The following is a 17,924-nucleotide window of genomic DNA, read 5'->3' as shown; positions in this document are numbered from 1 at the left end:
TCATTATATGTTTTTCACATGAAACTTTACAGAACCCCAAAACACAGTATATTTTATTGTAGTTGGTGGCCAGGACCGAAGAGGCTGAAGCCAGTCTACAGAAAGCTAATGGACCATAATGGCAGAAGCAGAACTGCCATAACAAACAGCAGAACTATTAAAAGGTTTAACAGGTTGGTAACACAGAGTTTATATATGATGAAAAGCTGCTGAGCAGCGACAGCAAAAGATGAGTGGATGAGGGTTAGGAAAGTCAAGGATAGCTGCTCCTTCCAGAAAATATCAAACCTGTCTTGTTGAGCCTCACAAACACACCGAGTGTTTAGTGGGAGACTGACTGTAGATTGTTGGAGCAGCATCCTTTCAAACTGATGTGGGTGGTTCAATCAAGGCTGGAGCCCCCACGAGATGTGAAGGGAGCTCATAGATGTGCTGGAGATGCTCCTGTCATACACCAGAGTGCTTGATAGAAAAATGTATTCATTGGCTGACAGCATTTAGTTCCTCAAGTGCGGTCCGATTCCTGGCAGCCAAAAAGGGTCTGCGACTGAAACAGGACACACAGAGGCAATCACAACACACTGATTTAGTTTTGTTAAAAAGCACAAACTCACTCACTAATTTGTTCAACATTTGGAACTGTTGTTCTCAGTGTGACATTTGTGCATCTGCTCCAGCGAATTCAGTGTGTTTCTCTAAGGAAATGATTTATGTTCCCGTTGGAAGCAGCTCTCAGATATGCAGCTCTGCATATCTGCTGTTCCAGTCCAATAGGCATTTCTTTTGTAATCCAATCGCCACATTAACAACGTGTGCTGAGTTGAATGAGGAACAGGAGAGAACTGTGTAAATCTGAATAAGCTATTTAATATAATTCAGAGCATTAATTGCTATAAGTCAGGAAAGATGGCATTGAGATATATATATATATATATATATATATGTGTGTGTGTGTGTGTGTGTGTGTGTGTGTGTGTGTGTGTGTGTGTGTGAAACTGTTGATCATACCGACTGTGAACACACTTGTTTCGTAAGGAGAAGAATCAAAGAAAATTCATCCTGAATTTGTGACTGTTGTAGAACTGATGGTTCACCTGCAGCTAAAGTCCGCCATGTTTGCTTCATCCGAACCAGCCAAGGTTGGCCAAAATACCAAATGATACCTGGTATGACAGTGTAAATGCTGCTCCTGCCCACCTCTGGGCCCCTGGGGGCCTGGCCAGTATTAAGAGATGTTTATTGGAAAATGGAACATTATTAGCTTGGCGCGTGGGCCTTTCCCAGGTGAGTTTGTGATCACATTCACCTGCTCACCTTTCTCCTTACAGACGTGATGGGGGAGCATGTGTGATTTTGTTCACATCCTTTGTGCAGGTTTCTGGCTGTTTTCTCTTTTTCTGTTCATTTCTTCCACATTTACCTGCTTTCGTTTGATCACTGTGAAGACAGGAGATCACACAGGTGATTAGGTGGTCGGACAGGTGATTCAGCAGGGGATCACACAGGTGGTCAGGCAGGTGATCAAACAGGTAATTTGGTGGCCAGACAGGTGATCGGGTCACAGATCTGCAGGCTGAGCCAGGAGCCGCCACAGGTGTTTGCTGTAATCTCGTGGACGTGCCAGCAGAAATTCCGATCAAAGAGAGTAGAAGTGATGAGAAAGATATTTATGTCTAGAGCTACAGAGCACCGAGTCATCAGGCACAAATCAGCTGCTAATGACAGATGAGAAGTTTGAGCTCAGCGTTTGCTGAATGACACTACAAAACTTCTTCAGGGTCAATAAAGACAACAGCAGTCACGGTGTTAAAGCTTCTACAGGTAGGGAGATACTGGAGTTCTGGACAAAACCGAACCGAGTCAACGAGCTGGAACAATCACTCCTCAGCAGCCTCGTGTGACTGTCAGATGCTGGATTAACACCCTGCAGAAGTCAGAACTGTTGTCTGTCACTCTGGAGGCCAGAAATAAGCTAGTCTGACAAGCTCAGTAGACAAATCCAGCTTTAATCACAGAAACAGTAGTGTTGATACAAGGCAAGAGCTGGGAAGAAGCTCCAAACAGTGCAGGACACAGATTTTAAAAAAAGAGTTGAATTCCACTGAAACTGGAGTCTGGATGAAACCATTTTTTTATAAGATGTTTAAAAAGTTTAGTTACAAATGGAATAAAGACTGAGCCCCTCTGAGGAGAGTCGAACTTGTAAACCAGGTTTTCCCAGTTTAATTTGCTGTTTACAGTACAAAACATGCATCCCATGTTATTCCACAACTATCCGTCTCACAATGTCCACAACTGCACAAATAAATTCAAAATGATCATCAAATAAGACACAAGCTATGTACATCCATCACAGACAGGCAAAACTGACTCATCTAGCTCTATTCCTCCTTTTCAAGCTACTATCATGGATACACCACATGGTACCGTCCTCTGACTAATGGGCCATTTTCACAACAGCCTGAGGTAAGTTTTAGCACATGAGACAGAGCTCCATTTTAAATAAAAATAAAAACACATGAACAAAATTAGACGTGAGGCCAGGACTCCCAGTATATCATCTTCCACAAAAAAAGACAAATATTTTTTAAGCCAATGATAAATGTCGCCGTTGTTGTAAACACATGAAAGAAAGTGCTCAACTCAATTTGTTCCTTTTAGCTTCCTGTTGATCCAGTCAGACAATTTCAACCAGTAGTGCAACAAAATTTAAACAAAGTACAATGACTGAAAAAAGGCCAAAAGAAACCAAAAAGGCGAGTAAAGGGGCTAAAGTAGAAGTAAAGGTAAGCTCAATGGTCCCTTTTTTTCTTGCGGCCTGCATCCACCTCGTCCAGCCCGCTGGCCGACCTGGACTGCTGCATCTCCCGCAGCTGCGCGTGTGTGCGGCGCGGCTGCTTCTTCAGTTTCTCCAGGTGAATGTCAATGGGGTCCAGGTCAGACTCGGAGGCAGGGACGGGGAGGTAGCCGCCGTCCCTCGGCAGACACATGCACCAGCCGGCGCCGGCCAGGTCCAGCTCGCTGTAATTGATCTCGGCCTTCTTCAGCTTGAAGTCCACCATGTCAGGTGACTGGCTCATGTCCACCAGGAGGTTCCAGAAGATACAGGTCAGGATGATGCCCAGCAGCTGCCGGCAGATTCACACAGCGAGGTCAGCAATAGCCATCAGACGCACTCTAATCTACATTTTGATCATAATAATAGAAAAGTGCACCTAAAGTAATGTCTTGTGATGCTGCCACATGCTCATTTCTAAGTAATCAAATGATATAAAGAGGTTGCGGAACAAACAAGCTTCCCACAAAATCATAAATATTCATTTCTAGCAAAATGCTCTTCATGTAAATGGACGCGCCTTTGAAGTCAAACTACACTCAAATTTAGTTTCTGCCAAAAATGTTTGCTGGCTCTGTCATAAAAGGTTTTAAATGAAGCACAGAAAATGGGAAATATTCGGGAGGGAAATGGAAAAAAGGCTTTCAGAGCTGTGAACAGTGAAGCGTTGAGGTTTGAAATATCAAAGGCCGGTTGGGCCATTTGGCAGGACACTTTTCTCTTATCAGCAAGTTGCTCCTCTCACTTTTCAATTACCTGAGGAAGCCCGATGGCACAGCAGAGAGCGACCGTTATTCCAATGTTGTCTCCCATCCACAGGTTGACGGCATGGATGCAGCCACGCACGTGGATCTTGTCATGCAGGCTTTCACGCTGATGCACACAGGAGAGAGAGACAATTAGATTTTCAAGAATTCAAGAATTTTAGAATTCAAGAATGGAGCCCAAAACCTGGAGTCTGAAGGAAGACGATGAGCCGAGGCTCAGTTGTGTTTGTTTACCGTCAGCTGTCATCACAGAATCAACCTGATGAAAACGCCGAGACTTTCAGGGACATGAATGTTTTCATTGAGACACTGTCTACAAATGTCTCCAAGGTCTTCCTGCTCAAAAAGTGTCGCAGCATATTTAAAACTAAAACCTCTGATTCTACTTACCGTAAACTTTGTTTGAGTAAGTCCACAGGACCACTGTGTCTTCTAAATCTAAGCAGTATATTTGCTACAACAGAAGCTTTGTGTGATGATCAGAAAACTGCCTATATTGAGGCAGCTGCTGCTGCCTGACGATATGTGACATAACCTATAACATCTCTGGAGGTTGAGCGCAGTGAAACAACACATTTCTCTGTAAAACTGATGATGCCATTTCCCAACTTTGCAACAGGCTGCCAAAAAGGCTTTAACACTTGTTTCTGAACCAGTTCAGACTCGAGGAGCCACCTAACGCAGTCAAATGGAAAGAAATTCTAGCTAGCATGTTAGTGAAGATGAAACAGTGGATTTTCCTTTGCTGCCATGAAACATTAAGTGCTATAAGGACTACAGAAAACACCTGACTGGGTCCTCCCACTGCTGTATTAATGTTCAAGGCCAAGAAGGTGTTCCTCCACGTTAGAGTTCAACACAAGCCATTACCGCAGCCTACTGGCTGCACTACTAAACTTAAAGTAAAGAAATCTGCAGACATGAAAAGGACCTGTTTACAAACAATCACCTTTTTAAATTTGTAAAGTGTCTTTTCTTCCAAAAAATTTTTTTTAATGAAAAAGGAAATTTTAGGTTGAATGAATGAAGCCTGAATAAAGGGATTTTCTTTGTGCTTTAGATTAAACTGTGAACTTTCACATTCCTGGATTCCAGAATGACAATAATCACAATAAATCACAAACACAATCTGTTTAAAATGTCAGGATGGTCTTACCGCTTTATCCAGAGTCTGGTAGCCACACAGGGTGTTAATGACCTCTCCCACCTGTGTGAAGAGAAGATTGAGTCAGAAATATGAGGAGGCTTGGCGTCGACGCCACAGGGACCAGTGTGAGAGGAGCGAGGAGCCAACTAGAGCATGAGCCTCAGAGTAAAAGGCTGCATCAGTGGCAGGAGGCAGCAGATAACAGTAGAGACCTTGAAAATGTCATCCAGGTCATGGTAATTCTGGTTTTAACGGTCCAGTTGCTAAGATTTAACTACCAGAAAGACCTTGAAAATGTTCAACTTTCTCCAAATCTCCGCCATCCATGCCTGAACCTTGGACCACTCTAACCCTGGGATGTGTGTGTGTGCACATTTATTCATTCTGAAGGGCTGTTCCTGATGCAGGCATCTCACCACCAGTACAAGACACATTTCTAAAGGATTATTTCAAAATGGCTTTTACATAACAAAAGCTTCAAAAATCATGACAGAATCATTTTAAAACTCTACTGAAGGGTTTTGTTGCCTCTAAAAGGAGCACCAACATAAAGTCCGTTGGAGGCCACAAGCTGGAGTCAGAAGGTCAGCGTTGTAGGACATGGAGCCATTTCCTGTTCAGGTTTTTATCAATCATGCCAATAATCAACGTCTAATTCAGTAAACTGATACATCGAGCTGGCAGATAAAAGGAACAAGGTCAGGTCAGAATGAATCAATGAATAAGCACCCACCTGGTGGCGAACGCAACAGGTGTATGGAACCCCACAGGCCAGCGGACCAGTGCCATTACAGAAGTGGTACTGGTTTACTCCCCAGTCTTTGTACTCATCCCCTCCACAGCAGGAAAACTGGGTAAGAGTGCAAACAGAAGCCAGTCAGGAAGCAGAGAGGATGCCTCAGGCTGGCTATTAAACACACTGAGGAACAGAATCAGAACATTTGATGCTGCCTCCTCCACCACAGCACAGTTCTCTAAATCTGCTCCTGCAGCAAAGCAAAGTCAATTTGACATCAAAAGAGGAGGCTGAGCAACCAAAATTCCTCTCACACAGAAGATGCTCTCAGGTTTCCAGCGAAACTTTCTGCTGGAGGACACACTTCTGTGAATAATGGACATGGGCTACAAGCTGGAAAACCAGGAATCACCCTGGTTGAGCACCATCAAACTCTGACTGGAGGTGATTAACGTTCTTCACCGTAGGGATGAGGTCCAGCCCCCCAGTGGGAACTGTTTATCTGCACCAAATCTTTTATATGGGAAATGTCAAAGGAATGCTGCACTCCAACCGCACATCCACATGAGGGAGCTCTCCTCAGGAGCCAATGGAGAAGGAAAAGATGGCCAAATGCCCCTTTTTCTATTCTGCACTACCCAGTAAACTCGTCCAAGAACCACTTTGGTAAAAGTTCTGAGACAGCCAAGGCCGATCCTCGATAACAATTGGACAGCATTTTGCTGTGTTAGTTGGTTGTGACTTTGTGATGATTGGGCATTTGAATTGAAAAGTATTAATATTTTACAGCTGCTATGAAGCTGTAAACTTAAAGGTGATGGACAGAATATGAAACAGCTGGTTTTGAGTGTCTTCATGCTACCATTCCAGCTGTTGCCTGAGACTTGTTTGCCCTGTTAATTCTAGGTTTGAGATCACACTAGGACCCCTTTGATCAGACATGGAAGGGAGACACAGTCAGCTGAACGTGGTGGAACAAGTAAATCTAGGAATGTGCAACATCTGTGGGGTGGTCACTCTGTCTAACAACACGACTGAAAATAGAAACACAAGTTATAAAATGAACAGCTGACAACTGCTAACAGTGAAGTTTATCTTGCTAACGTTCATTTTCGTATTACCTTCTGTTGGACATAATCCAAGATGTTTTTGAAGTCTAGGTCATCGTAATAGTGTTTGATTCCCTCTCGTATGCTGCTCTGGAACAGGGCAGACGTCTGGCAGAAGACAGAGAGAGGACGGTGGTCAACCTGATGGTGGCTGCAGGCAGCTAGCCTGTGGACTATAGAAGAACATGTGGAAGCAGAGGGCAACGAGTCCATCAGACACATTTACCTTCTTTTCAAAAATGAGAGCCATGGTGAGAGCGATAGCCTGGAGAAGCAGCAGCACGCAGAGAACGCAGAGAAACTGCAGGAGAGGAAATGGAGAACTGAAGCAGAACTGAGGGAAGTGCCATTAAGACTTTCCAGTAAATGAATCGTGCTTCATACTCTTTTAGCTTATTTCCTACAAGCAATAAGTCAATAATCACATAAATTCCAAGTGAGGAGATTAATAAAGAGACATAATCAGTATCAAACTTGTCAGATTTTTAACTATTGTTTTGAGTCACACTTCATATTGTCAGTGACAAGCACACGTGGTTTGAAGTGAGAAGATGTTACAATGCCAGTGAGGGCTGAAGAGCTGATGAGGTATTGATGACCTCCGTGGCATCATTAAAGAACATCATTTTCAGCTCTCTGAAAGTACCTTTATGCTCTCCCCGCAGCAGAAAATCCTGTTCTACAGTAAAGCATGTTAGAAAGCATAACAACACATCCCAGGTCCCAGTCCCCAGTGTCTTATACCGGTGTCAGAACCGGCAACTGTGCATCTGCTCTTCAAAGTGGATGAAGGCTTCCTGGGTTATTCTGTGCGATGATGTTCTGCTGCAGTGGAAGCCCAAACTCTACTCATCCAGACACATGTGTGCTGTCTAAGACAGAAAATAAAACAACAATAGTTCTCTTGCACAAACACAAAGTCTTTGAGCTCTTACCATGTGCAGCAGGGTCTTGTTGTCCCTGAGGGATCCCACCATGCCCACCAGTGACACCGTGAACATCACCAGGCCCAGCAGGATGAGCACCACAGCTGGCGCCAGGAAGAGCCCCTCCAGGGTTCGATTCTTCTGCCTTTCCACTTCGGCGTACACCCCCACACACAGCACACAAAGACCCACCAGCTACAGACAACAGAGGCCTTCTGAGATAAGAACCTTCAAGAACTTCAGCGTGATGGACAGAAAGCTCAGCTTAGACAATTATGTTTTTGGAAATTCAGTAATTTTACGGGTGTCGCCGTGAGCGTGATAATCTACAAAGACCATATTTCTAGACGGACGTGTGAAACATCCACCGACTGTGTCGCGTTGAAAGTGCAGTGTTTGAAAAATGACAGAGGAATGAAGGTTTAAAACCTCCTAAAGCACAAATCGTAACATAAATAAAAAGCCAGAAGTGACAGAAAACACCTGCTGGTGTTGTACTAGTCCGTAAATCTGATTAAATCATGTAATTATCAGGTTGTGGAAAGATGACAAACTAGATTCAGGTTTTTAATAAACGACCAATTAATTGATTTCAGGTTAGCCATAACTGGGATTAGGATCAAGGCTGGGATTGGATCAAGTTTCTTTTTATTTAGTTATATCAAAACACGTTTACTCATCCTGACAGGATGAGGAACGTTCTTACTGCAATTTAGTTTTAAAACTGTTTGGACTGATGCTGGATTAAAACTCAGCAAAGAAACAACAGCAGTTGGATTAAACTGACAGTAACTAGACCTAAAAATGTTTTGCTGGGATATTTTGGGTTTCATCACTAATGCTGCAGATCATAACCCTCTGTCAAGTCTTGAGACAGGAAGTAGATCATCAATTCATCTTTTTAGATGGAGACCAGACTGGACCACTCAGAGTGACACAGCAACAATTGACTTGCTGTTAAGGAGAATTTAAAATCACAAAATGATTTGCACTGATAAACTTCTGTCACAATTAGACAACAGCAGCTGAGAGAAAAAAAATATCTCACTAATCAACTCCTGTTGTTTGAACTAGGTCAACAACTGTAGATTACAGCATTTATGAAACTCTTCAAATCAAACCTGCAGCCTTTTTCAGACATTTCTGTTATTTTTAGCAACCTGGTGTGTGAAACTAAGAGGAGTGTCAGATTCTCTACTCTTGATTTTCAATTGGATCTGAAGGCAATCTGCCTTAAGAAGAGTCTCCATTTACTGCTCCAGCCTCACAAACAGGCACTGCACGGACGACCAGATCTCGTCTATTCCTGGAATTAAAACAAAGTCTGGAACTGAAAGTACACCAGTCATCCCAGTCCATGTCATCACTGGGAAGTCCAGCTCAACTTTAGAATGATCCTGACAGATTTGCCTGGGATCAACTGCTACGTTGTACTGCTGCCAATTAGTCACAAAAGCAAATTCCAGAGTATGTCAAAAGGTTTGATCATATTCTTACAGTTGAAAACAGCAGCATGTTACACATAGTAAAGAAATTAATGTTGAATTCAATCAAACGATATTTTCAAGTCAGACAATAATATGATTCATGAAAGATGATGAGCAACAGACCCGGACAGTCTGTGGGATTCCTTTGGACTCAAACATTTTTTTATATATATATATATTTTTCAGATTTAAGGCTCCTGACTGGTCTTTTAGAAGCACCCTACTCTTGTCATGTCGGGGCATATCTGCAGCTAAACAATGGACTTTTGAAAATGGGTGACCATTAACAACAGAAAAACCTCTATTCAGTAATTAATGTGACGGTGTTCACGCCCCTTCAACTGATCTCAAACACTGGAGAGCTACAAATGTCTAAGGTTTTGTCGAATCCCGCCTAGACGGATCCAGTTCCAGACTAATCTCACATTCTGTCGGCCAAAATCTTTTCCACCGGGAGTTCCCTTTAAATGGATCCAACGCCCTGTAGCACCGGGCTGCTAGCATGCTAGATAGCCTGTTTACAATTAAATCTGTTCTATTCTCAGTATATTGCTGAGCATAAGAACAATTAAAAATAGGACATCTGTTTCCCTTCTCTATTAACTCCGTTCATTGAGAATGGTAACCATTTAATGCATGAGTCGTGTTCAATTGCGTACTAATCACCATTTCTAAATATAATTATTTATATTTCAACATATCCGGAATGCCAATACCGACGTGGTTCTACACCTGTGCGTTATCATAGTAAATGGTCACGTTAATGGCTGATTATTTAGTACAATTTCTTGCTTCTCATGTTTCCTACTGGGAATAAAGTGAAAGCTAAAAAACGACAAATGGAAATCAGCATTCGAAATGCACGGCATAGAGCCTCAAACGTGTATTTTTCTTTGTCGTATGCATTATTCTTCATGTAAATGTGAATTATATCTGTAAAAGTCTCGAATGGGGTTTGAGGACAACAGGGATGCTGCGGGTGTCGCGGCTACTACGATTAGCAGGCGCTGCTGTCCAGACATCCTTACTCTAGCACACAGTGTGCCTAATTTAGTATATTTGCCAAAAAAACTTACCGAAAAGAGCATTGAGTAGACATTCAAAGTAAATTTGATGAAGTAGTAGAAGTGGTTGGTTTTCCTCAATTCAGTGTAGGATGGCATGGCTGCTTATGCTACCTACAGCTAGCTAGCCTGCTATCCTTCGTTCAGGGGCGGAGAGTTCAATGCGAGGTTAATGAAAATCTAGATATATTACTCTTAAAATAAAATGTTGACATCTAATTGTATTTTAAAACCCAAACAATCTTCATTTCTTGTATACTATTGTGAGTAGCCAGCGAAACAATCCCACTTCCGTGCGGCCGGCTAGCCCATGCTTTGTTTTGACTACACCTTAAAGGGATAGAGCCCTCGGCTGCTACTGCTGCTGCTGCTGCAGCTTATGCTGATGCTGCTGCTGCTGCTGCTGCTGCAGCTGGTGCTCTGATGCTGCTGCTGCTGCTGCTGCTGCAGCTGGTGCTCTGATGCTGCTGCTGCTGCTGCTGCTGCTGCTGCAGCTGGTGCTCTGATGCTGCTGCTGCTGCTGCTGCTGCAGCTGGTGCTCTGATGCTGATGCTGCTGCTGCTGCTGGTGCTCTGATGCTGCTGCTGCTGCAGCTGGTGCTCTGATGCTGCTGCTGCTCTGATGCCACTGATGCTGCTGCTGCTGCTGCTGCTGGTGCTCTGATGCTGCTGCTGCTGCTGCTGGTGCTCTGATGCTGCTGCTGCTGCTGCTGCTGCTGCTCTGATGCTGCTGCTACTGGTGCTCTGATGCTGCTGCTGCTGGTGCTCTGATGCTGCTGCTGCTGCTGCTGCTGGTGCTCTGATGCTGCTGCTGCTGCTGCTGCAGCTGGTGCTCTGATGCTGCTGCTGCTGCTGCTGCTGGTGCTCTGATGCTGCTGCTGCAGCTGGTGCTCTGATGTTGCTGCTGCTGCTCTGATGCTGCTTAACTGCTGCTGTTGCAGCTTCTGCTCTGATGCTGCTGGTGCTGCTCAGCTTCTTCTGATCCTATTGCAACTTCTGCTCTAATTCTTCTGCTGTTGCTCAGCTGCTGCTCTGCACTGCTTTGGTGCTGCTCAGCTGCTGCTGGTGCTGCTCAGCTTCTTCTGCTGCTGTTGCAGCTTCTGCTCTGATGCTGCTACTCTGATTCTTCTGCTGTTGCTCAGCTGCTGCTCTGATGCTGCTGCTGCTGCTCTGATGCTGCTGCTGCTGCTTAACTGCTGCTGTTGCAGCTTCTGCTCAGCTGCTGCTGGTGCTGCTCAGCTTCTTCTGCTGCTGTTGCAGCTTCTGCGCTGATGCTGCTACTCTGATTCTTCTGCTGTTGCTCAGCTACTGCTCTGATGTTGCTGCTGCTGCTCTGATGCTGCTTAACTGCTGCTGTTGCAGCTTCTGCTCTGATGCTGCTGGTGCTGCTCAGCTTCTTCTGATCCTATTGCAACTTCTGCTCTAATTCTTCTGCTGTTGCTCAGCTGCTGCTCTGCACTGCTTTGGTGCTGCTCAGCTGCTGCTGGTGATGCTCAGCTTCTTCTGCTGCTGTTGCAGCTTCTGCTCTGATGCTGCTACTCTGATTCTTCTGCTGTTGCTCAGCTGCTGCTCTGCTCTTGCTCAGCTTCTGCTCTGCGCTGCTGTGGTGCTGTTGCTGCTCTGTTACTCTACTGCTGCTGCTCTGATGCTTCTGTTTCAGATGATGATGGGAATATTTTTAAATGGATTTAAATGGAAGCTTATACATAACATGTCTGTGTGTGTGTGTGTGTGTGTGTGTGTGTGTGTGTCTGTGTCTGTGTCTGTGTCTGTGTGTCTGTGTGTGTGTACTGAATACATATCTTTACATGAATGAATTTTTTATCTGTTTTATCTGTCACCTGGACTTTAACAGAGCTGCTGTTGCAGTTAATCATATAGTAGTATGTGGGTTTGGTGATGTGACTTGTCAGCTGAGAAAATAGATAATCTCTCTCTTGAGTGATTTATACTTAGTTACATCAGTGATGCTTCCACAAACAGGTTTACACAAAGCTGTAAATTGGTGTTAAATGTTTGGTTTGGTTTTAATTGCTATCACTTTTGCATGAAGTATCTCTTGTACTAAATGTGCTTCTAATATTACAATAAAATGATTTTCTGCCAAATAATATCTTGTCTTAAAAATGCAAGTCCAAGATTTTCATGACATGTAAGTTATGATGGGACAGCCGCTAAACCACACCATTGCCCATAAAGATGGAACTAATCAAGTTTTCTCACTAAATTCTTGTGACAATGTGATTTTCTTTTTTCAGCTAAATATAGTGTTTAACCTCTCAAACCTTTATTGATCAAAGGTGATTACTTATGTGTACACATGGGAAGAAAAAGAGGAAGTATTTGAACGTTATGGACAATGGAGCATTTGAGTCCAAGATAAGAATCCTTCCTTTGTTCCTCTTCTACATGCAATCTTTCATGTTCCAGAAATTTTAGGTTTCATTCAATTATTAAAAGTGCACAACATTGATTCTGGCACAGGAAGGTCCTCCACAGGAGGATATGTTGCTTAAGAATGGAGGAGTAGTGGGTGATGTTCTGGTGCATGCTGGGACTAGAAACAGCTATGTGCACAGGATTACAGCACTGCAAAAAGAAATGGATCATCATGCAGTTTTAATGAGTGATTATTGTGAGACCAGATCAGCAGCATATGCAGGGATCTTTGTGAAATAAATTATCGACTGGACTATTGTGGCTTCTTGGGGTTGACACGTTGGCAGCAGGTCATCAGTATGCTGCGTCTAACCGGGGGCACCGAGACTCAATCAGTGCAAAAAGCCCAAATGACATTTAGAATTATAAAATATATTCAGCCGAAGTCCCAGAGGGACGTTGAGCAGGATGGGAGAGCGCTTGTGAATGGGCTGAATTTGGAAACCAGCTCATTTCCAGTGTGAATTCATCTGAATCCAGAACTCCCTCTGCCAGAACACACACACACACACACACACACACAGGTAACTGATAGTTAACTGAACGTATCATTTAAAATAAAATAAAATATCATTAAATACTGTCTGTGTAAATTCTCAGTCATCCAGGTCATTGTATCCAAGGTAGTTTTCTCTGTCAACTGGACTGGGTTTCTTCTCTTGAAGACGTTTCGCCTTCTATCCAGAAGGCTTCATCAGTTCTGAAATCGCTGGGGAGAGAGCTTGAAAATATATAGCCCCTGTGGACCATTTGTATGCTAATGATCTGGGTGGTCACCTGAGAGTCGTTAGCAGGGTCGTTGGTCGGGTCGTTCACCTAGTTTCTGTTGAGATGTCTCCCCTTTGTCTGCTGGGTCACATGGTGATGAGTCACTGGGTCTCTTGGAATGGTGTGAATGTTTGTTTTGCTGTTGGAAGGAGTGGAGGACTGCATTGTATGTGGGTGACAGGAAGTGTCTCAGGCCACCACCTCTGTTTAAGGATGGTTTCTCCAATTTAACATGGATAGCTTCCTTGACCCCCCTTTCGAACCAGCGGTCTTCTCTGGCCAGTATCTGTACTTGGCTGTCCTCGAAGGAGTGCCCACTCTCCTTTAAGTGTAAGTGGACTGCTGAATCCTGACCCGAAGAGGTGGCACGTCTGTGTTGTGCCATTCTTCTGTGTAGAGGTTGTTTGGTTTCCCCAATGTACAGTTCCTTGCATTTCTCCTGGCACTGTACAGCATAAACAACATTACTTTGTTTGGGTCTTGGTGTCTTGTCCTTTGGGTGTACTAACCTCTGTCTGAGAGTGTTGCTGGGTTTGAAATGAACCGGTATGTCGTGTTTCTGGAGGATCCTCCTAAACTTCTCCGAGACTCCAGACAGGTAGGGGATGGAAACGCTGCGGCGTTTGTTTCTCTCCTCCTCTCCTTTGCTGAGGTCTTGCTTTCTTGAGGTTTTGGTGAAGGCCCAGTCTGGGTAGCCACATGTTTTGAGAGCTGTCTTAATGTGGTCCTGTTCCTTCTTTCTGCCTTGGGATGTGGTGGGTATTTCTCTGGCCCGGTGTTGGAGAGTTCTGATCACTCCCAACTTGTGTTCCAGTGGGTGGTGAGAGTCAAACTGGAGGTACTGGTCGGTGTGTGTAGGTTTTCTGTAGACTTCGATGGTGAGATTTCTGTCCTCAGTGATCTTGACTGCGCAGTCCAGAAAGGCCAGACTGTTTCCTTTAACCTCTTCCCGGGTGAATTTTACATGCTCGTCTGTTTTGTTGAGGTGATCGGAGAACGCTTCCAATTCTTGTATTTGAATTTTGACCCAGGTGTCATCCACATACCTGAACCAGTGGCTTGGCGCAGTTCCTGTGAAGGATGTCAGGGCCTGGGATTCCACCTTCTCCATGTATAGATTGGCAACTATAGGGGATACTGGTGAGCCCATGGCACAGCCATGTTTCTGCCTGTAGAAGCCTTCTCTGTACTGGAAATAGGTGGTGTTCAAACACAGGTCCAGCATGGTGCAGATTTGGGCCGGTGTTAAGATTGTTCTTTCTGTAAGATTCTTGTCCAATAGAAGGTGCTTGTGGATGGTGTCTATGGCGCTGGCGGTGGGGATGCACGTGAAGAGTGACGTGACATCATAAGATACCATAGTCTCTTCTGGAAGTAGTGTGAGTCCAATGACTTTTTGAGCAAAGTCTTGGGAGTTTTTGATGTGGTGTGGGGTGTTGCCAACCATGGGCGACAAGATGGAGGCCAAGTATTTGGAAATGTTGTAGGTTACAGAATTGATGCTGCTTACTATGGGTCTGAGAGGGGTCCCTGGTTTGTGGATCTTGGGCAATCCATAAATGCAAGGGATGGTTTCTCCTGGATATAGACGGTAGTATTGTGGTCTGTCAATGGCTTTATCCTTTTCCAGTTTCTGTAGTAAGTCTACCACCTTCTTCTTGTATGAGCTGGTGGGGTCCCGCTTGAGTTTCTCATACGTGGCGGTATCTGTCAGGAGACTGAGTATTTTGGTGTCATAGTCAGTCGTATTGAGTACGACCGTGCACCTACCTTTGTCAGCTGGTAAGATGGTGATGTTCTTGTCCTTGGCTAAGGATGCAATGGCTCTTTTTTCCTCATTCGTGATATTGGAGGTGGGAGGTTTTGCACTAGGCTTCTACAGGCAGAAACATGGCTGTGCCATGGGCTCACCAGTATCCCCTATAGTTGCCAATCTATACATGGAGAAGGTGGAATCCCAGGCCCTGACATCCTTCACAGGAACTGCGCCAAGCCACTGGTTCAGGTATGTGGATGACACCTGGGTCAAAATTCAAATACAAGAATTGGAAGCGTTCTCCGATCACCTCAACAAAACAGACGAGCATGTAAAATTCACCCGGGAAGAGGTTAAAGGAAACAGTCTGGCCTTTCTGGACTGCGCAGTCAAGATCACTGAGGACAGAAATCTCACCATCGAAGTCTACAGAAAACCTACACACACCGACCAGTACCTCCAGTTTGACTCTCACCACCCACTGGAACACAAGTTGGGAGTGATCAGAACTCTCCAACACCGGGCCAGAGAAATACCCACCACATCCCAAGGCAGAAAGAAGGAACAGGACCACATTAAGACAGCTCTCAAAACATGTGGCTACCCAGACTGGGCCTTCACCAAAACCTCAAGAAAGCAAGACCTCAGCAAAGGAGAGGAGGAGAGAAACAAACGCCGCAGCGTTTCCATCCCCTACCTGTCTGGAGTCTCGGAGAAGTTTAGGAGGATCCTCCAGAAACACGACATACCGGTTCATTTCAAACCCAGCAACACTCTCAGACAGAGGTTAGTACACCCAAAGGACAAGACACCAAGACCCAAACAAAGTAATGTTGTTTATGCTGTACAGTGCCAGGAGAAATGCAAGGAACTGTACATTGGGGAAACCAAACAACCTCTACACAGAAGAATGGCACAACACAGACGTGCCACCTCTTCGGGTCAGGATTCAGCAGTCCACTTACACTTAAAGGAGAGTGGGCACTCCTTCGAGGACAGCCAAGTACAGATACTGGCCAGAGAAGACCGCTGGTTCGAAAGGGGGGTCAAGGAAGCTATCCATGTTAAATTGGAGAAACCATCCTTAAACAGAGGTGGTGGCCTGAGACACTTCCTGTCACCCACATACAATGCAGTCCTCCACTCCTTCCAACAGCAAAACAAACATTCACACCATTCCAAGAGACCCAGTGACTCATCACCATGTGACCCAGCAGACAAAGGGGAGACATCTCAACAGAAACTAGGTGAACGACCCGACCAACGACCCTGCTAACGACTCTCAGGTGACCACCCAGATCATTAGCATACAAATGGTCCACAGGGGCTATATATTTTCAAGCTCTCTCCCCAGCGATTTCAGAACTGATGAAGCCTTCTGGATAGAAGGCGAAACGTCTTCAAGAGAAGAAACCCAGTCCAGTTGACAGAGAAAACTACCTTGGATCATTAAATACTGACTTTGGAAGCAACTCACATAAGAATGTAACTTTCAGCAGTCGTAAAACTCATATAATGAAATTTTAAAGCCAAATGGATACTTGTGAGACCACATGCATTAGACTGTTCCTGCACTGTTCAATATAATTTATTTTCTGTTTAGACTTTTTCCCCTATGAGACAAATTTTCGTCACCCGAGATGAATAGTGAGACTGCAGAAAAGTAGCAGAAGAGTAAAGTCAAACCCAGGATGGCACATAATCAATTATTAAGAGCCCTCAGACATCCTGCAGATACAGCCAATAAGGAAAAAGAACAATCCAAAGGTTGGTTCCACTATTATCCTGCTATAGATCTCAGGGATAGATTAGATCACATGATCACTCTAGATGGTATCTCATTAACCTCTCATCAAGTCTCTCTGTGAGGAATCTAGGAGTAACTTTTGATCAAAATCTGTCCTTCAACTCACACATTAAATTAGTCTCTAGAAGTGCCTTTTTTCACCTGAGAAACATCGCAAAGATTAGGAAGCTACTGACGCGGCATGATGCTGAAAAGTTAGTCCATGCATTTGTTACTTCCAGGCAGGACTATTGTAATTCTTTATTATCAGGGTGTCCAAACAATTCTTTAAGAAGCCTCCAGGTGATCCAGAATGCTGCAGCCAGAGTTCTGACAGGTATTGACAAAAGAGATCACATAACTCCTGTACTGGCCTCTCTTCATTGGCTGCCCGTTAAATTTAGAATAATTTTTATTATTCATGGTCTCCTCTCCTCTCCTCTCCTCTCCTCTCCTCTCCTATCCCTCCCCCTCTCCTACCCCCTCCCCCTCCCTCTCCCTCTCCTCTCCTCTCCTCTCCTCTCCCCCTCCTTCTCCTTCTCCTTCTCCTCTCCCCCTCCCCCTCCCTCTCCCTCTCCCTCTCCCTCTCCTCTCCCCCTCCTCTCCTCTCCTCTCTTCTTCCTCTCCTCTCCTCTCCTCTCCTATCCCTCCCCCTCTCCTCCCCCCTCCCCCTCCCTCTCCTCTCCTCTCATCTCATCTCCTCTCCTCTCCTCTCCCCCTCCTTCTCCTTCTCCTCTCCCCCCTCCCTCTCCCTCTCCTCTCCTCTCCCTCTCCTCTCCCCCTCCTCTCCTCTCCTCTCCTCTCCTCTCCTCTCCTCTCCTCTCTTCGTCCTCTCCTCTCCTCTCCTCTCCTCTCCTCTCCTCTCCCATCCCCTCCCCCCCTACATGAGCCTGGTCCTGCTCAAGGTTTCTTCCTGTTAAAGGGGAGTTTTTCCTTGCCACTGTTGCTTGTCTGGGGTTAGGCCCTGGGATTCTGGAAAGCGCCTTGAAACAATTTTGATTGTATAAGACGCTATATAAATAAAGATTGATTTGATTTGATTTGATAGATCTCTATCCTGCTGAAACTTTGCTGCTGTTTTACAATAAACATGACTTTGTCTTC

General features: G+C 44.8%; 1 protein-coding gene across 1 annotated transcript; it reads right to left on the bottom strand.

Moving 5' to 3' along the window:
- Positions 1 to 1,986: 1,986 nt before the first annotated feature.
- Positions 1,987 to 10,463, bottom strand: LOC101071534 (tetraspanin-15). The gene is made up of 8 exons (XM_003974642.3): positions 10,085 to 10,463; positions 7,531 to 7,716; positions 6,822 to 6,896; positions 6,608 to 6,703; positions 5,484 to 5,600; positions 4,760 to 4,810; positions 3,593 to 3,709; positions 1,987 to 3,128 (listed from the first exon to the last, which is right to left on the bottom strand). The coding sequence occupies exons 1-8, from the start codon at positions 10,169 to 10,171 to the stop codon at positions 2,793 to 2,795; spliced, it is 1,065 nt and encodes a 354-aa protein (XP_003974691.1). The 5' UTR covers positions 10,172 to 10,463; the 3' UTR covers positions 1,987 to 2,792.
- Positions 10,464 to 17,924: the final 7,461 nt, after the last annotated feature.

This window comes from Takifugu rubripes, chromosome 21 (genome assembly GCF_901000725.2).
Source record: "Takifugu rubripes chromosome 21, fTakRub1.2, whole genome shotgun sequence".
Lineage (NCBI taxonomy): Eukaryota > Metazoa > Chordata > Actinopteri > Tetraodontiformes > Tetraodontidae > Takifugu > Takifugu rubripes.
Note: the sequence above shows the minus strand (reverse complement) of the source record. Positions and strands in the feature narration are given on the sequence as shown.

What these genes read in the sequence shown, in the direction of transcription:
- LOC101071534 (XM_003974642.3), bottom strand. Translation starts at nt 10,171, where the DNA reads ATGCCATCCTACACTGAATTGAGGAAAACCAACCACTTCTACTACTTC. An exon ending in CTCTCATTTTTGAAAAGAAG is followed by an intron (nt 6,704 to 6,821) that starts GTAAATGTGTCT and finishes GTCTTCTGCCAG; the next exon opens with ACGTCTGCCCTGTTCCAGAG. An exon ending in GTGCCATCGGGCTTCCTCAG is followed by an intron (nt 3,129 to 3,592) that starts GTAATTGAAAAG and finishes ATCTGCCGGCAG; the next exon opens with CTGCTGGGCATCATCCTGAC.